Source organism: Ambystoma mexicanum, chromosome 5q, assembly GCF_040938575.1.
Source record: "Ambystoma mexicanum isolate Mex_15411 chromosome 5q, UKY_AmexF1_1, whole genome shotgun sequence".
Classification (NCBI taxonomy): Eukaryota; Metazoa; Chordata; class Amphibia; order Caudata; family Ambystomatidae; genus Ambystoma; species Ambystoma mexicanum.
In genome coordinates, this window is record NC_090933.1 from 1,277,093,248 (window position 1) to 1,277,106,803 (window position 13,556).

The 13,556-nt window shown below is 52.8% G+C and overlaps 1 protein-coding gene across 4 annotated transcripts in view; it reads right to left on the minus strand.

Annotated features, from left to right (window-relative positions):
* Window positions 1-13,556, minus strand: part of NRBP2 (nuclear receptor binding protein 2) — a 464,081-nt gene that overhangs the window by 82,187 nt on the left and 368,338 nt on the right. For all 4 annotated transcript variants that reach the window (XR_011278688.1, XM_069621852.1, XM_069621853.1 and 1 more), the window contains exon 12: window positions 7,359-7,461. Coding sequence is in view for 3 of the 4 variants with exons in the window: in XM_069621852.1 (XP_069477953.1) it covers window positions 7,359-7,461 (103 nt within the window). In the remaining variant the exon portion in view is untranslated. The remainder of the gene's footprint in view (window positions 1-7,358; window positions 7,462-13,556) is intronic.

Sequence of the window (13,556 nt, forward strand, 5' to 3'; positions counted from 1 at the left end):
ATGGAAAGCCCACAAAGGCCAGCAAAGGAGAAAAGTACATGATGTCTTTATCTCTATGCAAAGTATCAAAAGGATTTACACATCAAGATCTAGTCTCATGAAGCGGGGTGGGGGGCAACCATGAAAGTCGTGGGAGGCATACAGGCAAACCTTCCACCTCTTCTCGAGCACAAACCTTGCAGCCACGATCCCAAATCAATATGCACAATTCAGAGCAAAGGCAGGCATCTTTTTTAAAGTCATGCAAACTATATAGACAGAATGCAAGCAGAATGTGGGTGCGGAGCGGGTTTACAGGGTACTCCTTTCCCAATGCAAGACAGGGGAGACCGTCTGTATGCAGAATGTGGGTGCGGAGCGGGCCAGGGTTCTCCTTTCCCAATGTAAGACAGGGGGCCGTCTGTATGCAGAATGTGGGTGCGGAGCGGGCTTACAGGGTACTCCTTTCCCAATGCAAGACAGGGGAGACCGTCTGTATGCAGAATGTGGGTACGGAGCGGGCTTGGAACAAGTTACTTACCTGTAACTGTTGTTCTCCAGCATGGGTCTGGCATGGATTCACATGCTCATGAATATTCCCTGTCAGGGTGGAAATCCTCGGTAAAGAAAAAACCAGTATCAGTTTCGTTTCTGATCTGTCTTTCGTAGTAGTAACCAATCACTGGTCTCTGCGTCATACTGACCATAGCCAATGACTGCCCTCTACCTAAGCCCCGCCTCTGGCAGCCATCTTCAGATTTGGTAGCACGAGAAGTGGCAGTATGACCAAGTGAAGAGCCGCAGAGGGGTAGGCGGGAGGGTTCGCATGTGAATCCATGCCAGACCCATGCTGGAGAACAACAGTTACAGGTAAGTAACTTGTTCCTTCTCCAGCATGGGGTCTGGCATGGATTCACATGCTCATGAATAAAGAATACATAGCAGTACACACATGCACAACCACGGGAGGTGGCAAAGGCTCAACATTAAGCATCACATCAAACTCAACATTAAGCAATTCTTACCTCCTCACCAGGCTCACCTTAGGCGAACAGGTTGCGCAGCACTGCTTGGCCGACCCTGGACTCCTCCCTGGAATCCCGATCGACACAGTAGAATTTCAACACAGTGAAGGTGTGCGTCGACCTCCACGTAGCAGCCCTGCAGATGTCCAGCAAGGGCACACCAGATAGGAACGCCGTGGTAGCTGCGATCGCTCTGGTGGAATGGGCTCTGACGGCCAGGCAGCGGTCGGTTTGCCAACCGATGACAGTGCATGATACAGCCGGAGAGCCATCTGGAAATGGAAGCCTTCGAGAGAGCCTTCCCTTGATTGACAGGTCCAAAGTTCACAAAGAGTTGTGACGTCTTCCAAAAACCCTTCGTGCGGTCCACGTAGAACTTCAGCGCTCTAGCCACATCCAGCGAGTGCAAAGTCCTTTCAGCCGGCGACGAAGGGGACGGGAAGAAAACAGGCAACACCAAGGGTTCGTTGAGATGGAAGTCCAACGGCACCTTGGGCATGAAGGAGGGGTGCGTCCTGAGCACTACCCTCGTGTCGTGAAAAGTCAAGTACGGGGCCTTGCAGGAAAGGGCCTGGATCTCTCCCACCCGTCGCGCGGAGGTGATGGCCACAAGAAACTCTGTTTTCCACAACAAGAACTTCAACGGAGCCGAGTGCAGAGGCTCGAACGGAGGTCCCATGAGCTTGGTCGGCACCACGTTGAGCTCCCACGCCGGGGCCGGACCCTTCACCGGCGCGAACGATCTGAACAGTCCCTTCATGAACTCTTTCACCAGACGATGAGACCACAAAGACGTCCGCCCCGTGGCTCTGGTGTATCGGGAGATCGCAGCAAGATGAATCTTGATGGACGCGTGCGCCAGTCCAGCTTTGGCCAGCGTCAGTAGGTACGGCAGTACTTGGGGAGCCGTAATCCGCAGAGGGTTAATCTTCTGTGCGTGGCACCAGACAGAGAACCTCTTCCATTTGTGTCCGTAGCATTTAAGAGTTGAGGACGCCCTGGCCTTTGCAAGAACCTCTCTGCAGTCGGCCGGTATGTCGTATCCTCCAAACTCCAACGCTGCAGGAGCCAGGCCTGTAAGTTCAGCGACTTCGGGTTGTGATGGAGGATGGCGCCTCCTTCCCTGGAGAGAAGATCCGCGTCCACTGGCAGCTTGATTGACGGGGACGCTGACAAGTCCAGAAGGTCCGGGAACCATATCTGCCTCGGCCACGCAGGTGCGACGAGGATCATCCTGCACCATGACCTCTTGAGCTGGTTGATGAGCCGGATCAGCAATGGCAATGGAGGGAACGCGTATAGAAACAGGCCCTCCCAGGGGAATGAGAAAGCATCGCCCATGCTCCTCGGCTGGGGAAACCTGCTGGCGAACCTCCGGCACTTGGAGTTCGTCGCCGTCGCGAACAGATCGATCTGGGGTGTGCCCCACCGTCGGAAGAGGCGGTCCACTAGATCCTGTCGTAGTTCCCACTCGTGGCACGAGCGCAGCTCCCTGCTGAGTGAGTCGGCGATGGTGTTTTTTATCCCTGCCAGATGAAACGGCACCAGAAACATCCTTTGGGCGACGGCCTAATGCCACAGACCCTGCGCTTCCCTGGACAGGGCAGGGGACCTGGTTCCGCCCTATTTCCTGATGTAGAACATGGTGGTGGTGTTGTCGGTGAAGATCCTCACCACCTTGCCCTTGAGGGACGGAAGGAAGGACCCGAGGGGCCAAAACACTGCATGGAGCTCCAGGACGTGGATATGGAGGGACTTCTCCGTCGGGAGCCAAAGGCCTCTCGCGTGCAGATTTTCGGTGTGCGCTCCCCACCCTTCTAGGGAGGCATCCGTGGTCACTGTCTCCTGGTGGCCGGGGGTCTGGAAGTCCATGCCCACCGTCAGATGTGCGCGGGTGCCCCACCACCGGATCGCTCGTCGGAAACTCTAGTCGAGTGTGATCCTCTCCTCGAAGCTGCCCGTCTGGATCCAGCGCGCGTCCAGGAACTCCTGCAACGGGCGCATCCGGAGCCTGCACAGGGGGATGAGGTAAATGCAAGAAGACATCATTCCGAGGAGGGACTTGATGGACCTCACTCTGGCCGCGTCCGCAACCAGCATCCGCTGCACCTTGCCCAAAATGTCCCTCGTCCTTTCCTCCGACGGAGAGGCCAGAAGTGACACTGTGTCGAGCTTCGCTCCCAGAAACAGTGCGTCTTGCACGGGCACCAGGTGGGACTTGGCGTAGTTTATGGAGAATCCCAGGTCCGTGAGAAGTTGGACGGTCCTTGCCGTGTGCGCCACAGCGAGCTCCCTCGTCTTGGCTCGGATGAGCCAGTCGTCCAGGTAGGGGTAGACGTGGATCCCCTCTCGGCGCAGCTGCGCCGCCTCCGGTGCGAGGCACTTGGCGAACACCCTGGATGCCGACCTTAGTCCGAAGGGAAGGGCTCTGAACTGATAGTGACGCCCTTGGACCACGAACCTGAGAAACTTTTGGTGTCCCTTTAGGATGGGAATATGGAAGTAGGCATCCTCCAAGTCCAACGACGACAGGAAATCGCCCTCCTCCAGCTGACCCAGGACGTGTTGGAGGGTGACCATCCGGAACTTCTGTGCCTTGATGAATTTGTTCAGTCGTCATAGGTCCAGGATGGGATGCCATCCTCCCGTCTTCTTCTTCACGAGGAAGTATCTTGAGCAAACTCCGGGGCCCCGAAGCCTCTTAAGGACGAGCTTGATGGCGCCCTTCCTGAGCATCGCCTTTGCCTCCAAGAGAAGTTGAGGGACGTGATGTTCTTTCCTGGCCACAGGGGGGACGTGCGGGCACCTTTTTTGAAACTCGAGCACGTGACCCCGGGCTAGGGCGTCCAGCACCCAACGGTCGGTGGAGATGGACTCCCACACGCTGACGAAGCTCGCCAGCCGGCCTCCCACCGGGGTGCTTCGGTGGGGGCCCGACCCCACGGCCGGTTCAGTCCTGCTTCGACGAGGCTTTGCCGCCTTGACCTCCTTGGCGACGACGGCGGGGTCCGCCTGACTTGCCTCGTCCCCTGTAAGCTTCCTGCGACGACGAACGGGCCGCTTGACGGTAGGTGGAAAATCTGCCGCCGGAACCTTTGGAGGCACCCTGTTTGCCTCCACTGCTCCGAAAGGGCGGCCGCCGTTGCTGGAAAACCCCAAGAGCCCGGGCCGTCTCCGTGTCTGCCTTGATGGCTTGAAGGGAATCGTCCACTGTTTTCCCAAACAGGTTGTTTCCATCAAACGGCATGTCCAAGTCTCTGGTCTGCACGTCTTGACGGAAGTCAGTAGCCTTGAGCCATCCACGCCGCCTAAGGCACACGCCGTTGCCCAACTGGCGAAATCCAGTGTCAGCGATGTCCGTCGCAATCGTAATGGCGTGGTCCGACGCCACCTCTCCTTCCTGCAAGATCTCTAGGGCATCCGCCCTCTTGTCGTCCGGTAGGAAGTCCAGCAGGGGGGCCAGTTTGTACCACAGCTCCCTGTCGTAGCGGGCTACGATAGCCAAGGCGTTGGCCGCCTTAATCGTCGTCGCTGCAGACGAGATGACCCTGCGTCCCATCGTATCCAAGTCGACGTAGAGGCCGCACCCCCCTCCCCACTTTCTTCCTGGCCGCCGCAGAGACGACGGAGTCCGGGGTCGGCTGTGCCCGGAGGCACAAGGGGGCCGCGTCCGGGACCCGGTACTTCTTCTCGTACCGATCCCTGCTAGCCGGCGTCGTGGATGGGTCTTGAGGAGGGCGAGGCCGTCATCCCAAATATCATCCAGTAGAGGCCCGGAGAGGCCCGGAGAGGACCGTCTTCCTCTTGGCCTCGCACGTTGATAAAGGAAACCTTCCTTCTTCTCTTCCGGGCAGAGCTGGAAGAGCTCGGATGCCCTGGCGATCATGGAGTGAAACGATCCAATCTCGTCGGGCAGGGAAGCCCGGGTGGGAGGCGACGACGGCAGATCCTCGTCGTAAACCTCGTCGTCCGTACTCGTCGCGGCCGTGTCAGTCCCCGTATCATCCCCACGAGTCGTTGACGGGGAGGAGGGCTGAACAGGGCGCGATGGCTGAAAAGGAGGTGGAGGATGAATCCTTCTTCTCTTAGGGGGAGGGCTCCCAGAAGGGCCTGGCTCCGGGTCCCCCGTCGGGAGCGGTTCCTCCGCTGGTGGTAACGGCAGTCTCGTCCTTATCTCCGAGCATAAGGATTGTATAGCCAACAAAATGGCCGCCGAGTTGTCTTGCGGCGCTGGTTGAGGGGAGTCCGACGGGCGGTCAGGGGCCCCGTCGGCACCCTCGACGTTATCGTCGTCTCCTTTGTCGGGATCCCTCCCGACGGGCTGGCCTTCTTCCACACCAACGCCGTGGCTTAAGACTTCGATCAGCTCTTCCTCAGAGGTTGAGGCTGAATCCACGACGACCTCTGAGGCAGGGAGGCAGGGAGACTGAGCCCTGAGGTCGCCACCACTGGTGTAGCCTCCACAGGCTGAGCCAGGGCTGCCCCGACTGTCTCGATAGAGGCCTTGGCCGGATGGATTAAGGCTTTCACCACCTTAGGTGCGCTCACCGCCTTCTCCTTGGGGGGAGGGACACTGCCTCGCTCTCCCTCCGATGGGGCCTTCGAGCTCGACCGGGGCCTCTCCAGGAGCTTCGCCGGGTGCTCAGCCTTCCTCTTACCCGAACCAGAGCGTTGGCTCGTGGTTGATGGTGCCGGGAGGATGCGCCCTGCCTGCCGACCGTTCGGCGCTCCCGGTGCCAGTGGACTCGCGGTGCTTGGCCTTGTGTTGGACCCCCATCGCCGGGGCGTCCTCAAAGGTCTTAAAAGACCGCTTGGATTTCTTCTTCTTCTTCTCGCCTGACGGGCTCTTCCCTTCCAGCCAGTTGGCGAGACGTTGATGGCGGTCCTTCATGGTCCGCTCCGACATATTGCCGCAGAACGCACAGTCCTTCTCCACGTGCGTCTTGTCCTCATGTAGGCAGTAAAGACAAAAGGAGTGTTCGTCCTCCTTAAAGACATTCTGAAGCTGGCATCCAGGGCAGACCCTGAACAGCTTTCCGGGCGTCGAGCTTCCCTTCTCCTGGGCCATGTCCGAGATGGGCCTGAGAAACTTCTGGAGTCCTCCAAAAGCGTGGCTCGACGAAATCTTCACCCTTGAGGGGCGTAGACGAATCCGACACGGGTTCCCGTTGATCGGATGAAGAAACGGTGGAGCTTGAGGCTCTTTTTGACTGAAAAAAATCGAAGTTTTTGTGAAAAAACGTGAAAAAATAGCACTAACGCCCGAGAGCAATAGCACGAGGATCCAAACACTTGAACGTGCGGTAAAAATCTGAAGATGGCTGCCAGAGGCGGGGCTTAGGTAGAGGGCAGTCATTGGCTGTGGTCAGTATGACGCAGAGACCAGTGATTGGTTACTACTACGAAAGACAGATCAGAAACGAAACTGATACTGGTTTTTTCTTTACCGAGGATTCCCAGCCTGACGACGGGGAATATTCATGAGCATGTGAATCCATGCCAGACCCCATGCTAGAGAAACAGGGTACTCCTCTCTCAATGCAAGACAGGGGAGACCGTCTGTATGCAGAATGTGGGTGCGGAGCAGGCCAGGGTTCTCCTTTTCCAATGTAAGACGGGGGACCGTCTGTATGTGTCAGTCTAGTCCGTCATGGTCCACGTCATGGTCCACGTGGACCACCACAGCCAAGGCTGAGGACCCCAGATCTCGCTGGGATTTCATTTCCCCGTGCCTTCCCTTGTTGCAGGGTTTGGGGAAGCAGACAGGGGGTGGCACGCAGTAACAGGAGAGATTTTGGATGAGGGAGATATTGACCGGAGGAGCAGTGAGACCGAGTAAACATGGAAGAGGGCGCCGATAGTGACCAGGAGATGAGGTGGTGTGGGAAAGGGGCTTACACGTCTCCCTTCATGCTTTCTCAGAAAACGGTGGTCATGTGGGTACTATTGATACAATGATTTACCCACGTTTTAACTTCAGCGCCACAATCACCCCAAACCAAAGTAAAGCCTCCTAGAAAGTGATCGTTTATGCACAATAAATGTAATAGTTTGTGTATAGGCTTTGCGCTTTCTTTTTCTGGTACGGCATATGAAAAAAGTAGCCATTGTGCTTAATACTGGCATTATTGGAACCCTTCCTCAAAGGAAGCCAAAAGAAATGGTGTTGAGGGGCAGGAGAATGGGCAGCTTAGGGATGCTCAGGGCATCAGCAGGCGGAGATGTATAATCGGAGCACGGGAGCCCATGCTTCCTCAAGGACAGAGCTAGACTGGCTCTAGCAAAGCCGGTGGAGCCCCATCCATGGTCACTCAACATGCAGCGACTTCTATGCTGGCTGAGGCAGCTCCTCACCTCCACTCCACCGGGGGTTGTCCCTTCCGGGGTATCTCGGCCACAATCGTGTTGGGGTCGATTAGCTTGGTCTTATCTTCCACTGAATTTTCTGGCATTAAATCTGCAGAGGAACAAAAAAGAATTCAGTTTAAAGAGAGGAGTTTGCAGAACAGGAGTACAAGAGACATTGGCCATTTCCTTAGGAGACATGAGCTTTACAATAAGACTGGGGCTCTGTGTCTGCGCCCTTTAGCCCATGTGTCTGCCTGATCAGGAAACATAAATTAGAGTGGCACGTGGCCACTACAAGAGCCGCAGACACCTGGCGGTTCACTAGTCCCAAGATGTCCAATTCCATCGAACCCCAATTCCAATGCAACTTCTTGAGTAGTGATCTCCCCGACATCCTGTGTGGCTCCCAGGTCTCTGTATCTGGCCGATACATGCCAACATACACCACGTGAGACTTAGTATTGCTTAAATCGTTACAAATTCAAGACTACAAGCCCCACAATTCAAAACAAAAGATAAAAACAGGACTGGAGAAACACCTTCCAAACATGTGGAATGTTGATGCGAAAGCTACCCCCCGTCCATCCCACATGACCGCCAATTCTAGTGTCCAACACACTTGCACATCTTCAACCCTCCGAACCCTCCTTTTTCACTTCATTTCTGAGAGACGCCTCTGTTTTGGCGTCACTCAATTTGCCCACCCAATGTGGCTCAGATATTAATCTACTCCCCTTGAGACTCCAGATCCAGCTACTGGTGCTCATCTCAGCCACCACATATTACCCGTTATTCAATTCCCCCGCATTAGCCCATGTATCATCTGAAAGCGTGTCCTTGCAGCTCTGTGGGACAATGCAAAAGGGGGTGGGTCGAGATTCCAATTGGCCTATTCCCACGTCCTGGCTTCTGGATCCCACCCTAATTGCAGAATTACACCCTCCAAATTCTCTTCACAAAAGGAATCCTGAATCCAGTTCAATGAGTTTTGCTATTCCACCCATCTTAATAGAAGCCTAGCCGACAAGCCGCACTAGACTCTTCATAGACATCCATAGCACTGTGATGAGTTTATGGCACTTTGGAACGTGCATATGGTACTGGTTGGGATTACACCAGAATAATTCTGAATCCAAATATCCGAACCAACTCAAGAAGAGGGCAAAGTACTGTTTTATTAACAATTATGTAAAACAGGAAGTTACAACGAACATCAACAGACGTACACTCAGTCTCTCAATGACCTTCACAATAAATACAATTTTTATAACTGAACATACGCCTGAGGGACGTCATACTACGTGGCAAGAGTGAAAAACCTATCAAGGGTCGGGATTGGTTAAGGAAAAGATCTAGATATACATTTGTATAGGAGCTAGGATTGTTATTGGCTGTCCTATCATGTGGACAACGTATGCCTACTTCTTAAAACAACAAGCAATAAGGTCCTTCATTATACAGACTAATACAATTGGTTGGCACCCTTGTGCCATGTCTGGAACATTCGGTTCATTTAGCAGCACATAAGCCCAGACCCAGGTGCAGGGAGATTGGGCAGGAAGCTACCTCACCACCTAATTAGCCCAGCATCTCTCATTGCCCATGCCTTCTGCCATGAAATTGTCTTTGTACTTGGCCCTGTAGAGTATTCTTGTCTTTGGGAATGCACAGGAGTGAGGACACTCGCTATCGTGTTTGGAACTCCAAGTTCAAGCCCTATTTCCATCCTTGGCTCACGTGACTGATCTGGTCCATTTTGCAGCTTTTAAATGTTCTAAATAAAACAAAACTTGGCATTCTTCCTGTTCTTTCTTGCACCCCAATGTGAGAGGATTCCTCCTCTGCACGCTCCTTCTTCAGAGTAGCTAGCAGACCTCGATTTCTAAGATCTTGACTTCGGGCCAGGCAGCCTCGCTACGCAGCTCCATAAACCTGCTGTTCTGCTACGACGCAGCTTTCCAATCTCCTTTCATGGTTTCTGGGTTACTTATTTCATGATACCAATGTCCAGTTTCTGTACAATGGCGGCTTCATTGGCATTCTATTCACTACTCATAGCTAGCCTCTATGCTGACTTGATCTACCTTGCCTTTCAGCATCTGTATATTAATTGAACTTTTGTTTCTGCAACATTTTGTGCACGTGTAATCTTCTTCTATTACACTTGAGAGTTCACTGGGTCCTTTCCTTCATCATTTGTTTCTTCAGGATCCATACATTATCTTCAGTTAATATCTCGGGACGTCATGCACACTTTCTCACAATGTCATCAGTCATTTGCTTAGCTCTCTCTCATATTCCTTCGGGGAGTTCCTCTTGCAGATTATCATCGCTTCAGGTGCACATTCGATAGGGTGTCTCAAGGGGTCTTCTTTCAAATACTTGCTGCGGTATTGGTACAATAGCTGGTGTTAGGCAAGGCACAATCTCATGCCTCCAATCCAGGGAAGGTAGGGGGGCGGGATCTCCTGCAGATGTACACAGCTGTTCCTCTACTGTGACCTCTGGCTTTTGCTTTGCATTCCCCATGGTTCCAATATCCTTCCCTCCTCATTGCAGGAGTATGTATGGCATTTATATAGCGTGAACATGCTATGAAGAAGCAGTGCGCTGTACAGGGGTGAATATGAGGCATATAGAAGGGCAGGCACATTTTGCGGCAGTCTCCTTGGGAGATGGGGAGGCAGGAGCTGGGTCTTTATGGTCCCTGGTGCTTTGAGGAACTTCCTAAACAGCAGGGTCTCCAAACCTTTCCTGAAGACTAGCGCTGGAGGTCTGAGGATGTCGGGCGGGGTGTTGCTCCACAGCACCAGTGCGTAACAGAAGAAGGCCCGTTTCCTGGTCTCCTCTTTTCAGCATGTGTTACTTTCCAATTGTTCAATGTTGCGTGTGTATCTCCTGGAATTGTGACAGTCCCTGTAAATGTGGACCTTGCCAGCTAGGTAAGGTGCTGCTGAACTTATTATTCACTTGCCTAGAACATGGGTTATTTTGAAGAGGATCCACGATGGGATTGGGAACCAGTCAAGCTTTTTGAGAATGGGAGAGAGGCGATCGAGTTTACTCACGCTGGTGATTACTCCGCCAGTGGCATGGTGAACTGCACCGAGTAGTGAGAGGACAGAGGCAGCGATGTATGAGGAGCACGTTGCCTCCCTCCACGTATGGCTCATGTGCTAAGAATGCCTGAACAGCGGGCCCAAGTCAAAGTTCGGCAGAAACGTTTTGTTAACGCTACACACTCCCTGCAGCAGCCATGTGTCCATCATATACATTTTAGGCATGACCAATGGTCTATGTCCAGAGTGGAGGAAGCATTTATTTAATGCTCTTAGATCTGTTTTATGTACAGAACACAATTCCAGAAGGGGATATACTTCTCCCTTCCAAGCTGAAACATTTTGCTTTTATTTTTTAATCTGACCTGTTCTTTTTGCAGTGAAGCCTTCAGTTTCGCTGCACTGGCTTTTGCTCATTTGTCAGGGGCAAACTGACATGTCTTTCAGGCTGCGAGTACTGGGAAACATTGTTTTCCTTAGTCGTGCTACATTGTCATCACTTTTGGTAACTTTTTATCATTGTACAATGCATCTTACAATGCAGTACAATGAGGTACACGTTTTGTCTTTCCCAGCCTAGAACAACACTCAGATTTTTGGTTATTTTAGGTTTGCTTAAGGGACAAGCTGATGGCAGCAGTTACGTTCTGCTATTTTGTAGTGCATTTTACTTTAGCCTTACCACGTTTGGTTACCTCATGTGACTAGTGTCCATACATGGCTGTGCCACAAAGTTTTTTGTTTGTCCCTTGGCCATCTTTTCTCCAACCCTTCTTCTTGAACTGTGAGGACAGGAAAATCCTTATATGGACCTTCCAGTGCTCGGGAAAGCGGAGGATTTTCGTGGGCTACTGCAGGGCCATGTGTGTTTGAGGCCAGGAAGTGGGGTTAGACTGTCTGGTCCCAATTCAGAAACTGGTTTCAGTGTGTCTAAATGGTATGCATGAGCTGTGCCACTAGTGCTCCTGACCGGACCACTGCTGTGGGGTGTGTTGGAAAGATCCCTGAAACCATTCTTGTGAGATCCTAGAAGATACCCAAAGAAGTTCAGTATCCTGTCCAGCTGCAAGACATGCAAAGAGACCGTGGACCCGTTGGAAGAAAGCCTGGCGACCAACTGTTGCTGCTGTCCTGGAAGAGCCCTGTCTTGTATGTGATCTTCAGCAGTCCTGTGAACGAGCTGTGGCCTTTGGAGTGGAGGGAACATCTATTCTTAACGTCAGCTCAGAGTCGTGCGAAGAAGAGCCCTCGGAAGGGACCCTGGATCCCCCAGTGGCTGCCCAGCTCAGAGTTTGGGCTACTGTGCTGCAGACATTGCCTTTCCGAGGCCTATAACTTTGGGGGTCGACAGCTTGTGCAATAGGACACATCTCAGCCAAATGTTGTGGTTCCAGCATCAAGGGGTTCCAAGATACGAGGCAAAGTCCAACCGCAACAAGTGTGTCCCCCTGCGTTGCCGTGAATCAGCGGCCATCGTCCAAAAGAGCTTTCCTGCTTCCAGTCCTGTGCTGAGAGGGGTCCTGCATAGAGTTTATTTATTGAACATTTGTATGGCACCTATACATCAGAAAGTGTTTCCAAGCACCACAAGAAATAAAAAGGGGACAGAGGAGAAATAACAGAAAATGTCCTACTAGGCCTTGTGACATTCGGGTCATGCAAGTGCAATAACGGGAAGTGCAGACGGAGGGGAAGGGGGAGAAGTGCAGGAAAGAGGGCCTTGGGGTGGCAGACAAGTGCAAGGGGGGCTGGATCATACTCAGTAGGCTAGTAAGGGAAGGGTGCCCAAGGGCAAGTGCTTGTGTGGGAGAGGGGGAGACTGGTTGAAGGGGGGGTCTGGCCCAGTAAGGCTCATGAGGGCGACAGGCAACCAGACAAGAGGCAGGTGGAATTAGCAGGGGAGGGGAAGGAAGAAGGAGGAGAAGAGAAAGGTCTTGAGAAACTTCTGCAATTTAAGGAAAACTGGCTCAAGACGAAGAGGGGCATGTAGGCCATTCCAGTGGGAGGCTCCTGCTGAAGAGAGAGATCTACCTGCCAATCTCTTCTTGTAGAAGTTTTTGACTTGCAGAGAGTTAGAGCTAGAGGAATGGAGAACGCTAGCAGGGAGGTATTTAGGGAGAGAGAGTTGGATGTGAAGAGGCTCCCGCCACAGGAAGCTTTGTGGATAATTTGATCATTGCAGCCACCTGGAGCAGTGGAGATTTTAGGGCTGGAGAGATGCAGCCCTCTGGCTTGAGGCAAAGGATAAGTCTTGCAAGTCCTATTCGGAATTAGTTGAAGAGGGTAGAGGGAGGAAAGATTTAGATTAAGAGGGAGGCTCTTGCAATAGTCAAGTCTGGAGAGAACCAGAACTCTGGAGACGTTGAGTTTCTGGGGGAAGGTGAGGAAAGGGGGAACGCCTCTGAGGAGGTGAAGCTGAAAGTGGGCCTTCATGGCAAGGTCAGCGATGTGAGTTGAGAAGGAGCAGTCAAAGATGACATCAAGGTTATTTGCCTCATGAGAGCGTGAGGGGAGGGGGCCCAAGGAGGGTGGCCAGAGATGAGGAAAAGAGGAGGGCAGGTGTCCCGATGAGAAGGTTCTCAGTCTCAACTGGCCTTAAGGCAGAGATCGTTAGGAGCACACCATGCCTGAACAGCAGTCAGACAGTCGGGAATGGAAGAGGAGGGGAGCTTAAAGGAGAACTGCGTGTCATCAGCATAGCATTGAAAATGAGGTGAGAAGGTGGAGATCAGGTGAGCGAGAGGGGCAAGGTAAATGTTGAAGAGCCATGGCGAGAGGCGAGAGCCCTGAGGGATGCCACAGTTGGAGAGTGAGATAGAGAGAAAGAGACGCAGTTGCACTTGGGAGGGTCTGTTCAAGAGAAAAGAGGTCAACCAGTCCAGTGCCCGGTCAGTGATGTCAAGGGTATCACATAGCCAATTTAAGAGGGTGGAGTGATTGACCGTATCAAAGTTCTTCTGTATTCACCAACCTGAAGAACTTGCACCAGCATTTGTCGCCGACCGGACAAGTGCCCGAACCTGCAACCCCTGGACATCAAGCAACCTTGCACCCTCTTCTGAAGACCTACCAAGTCATACAAAGAATCGGAGTACAGGGGTGAGCTGTAACAGTACTTACCTGAACCCTCTAACTGCCTTTTAAA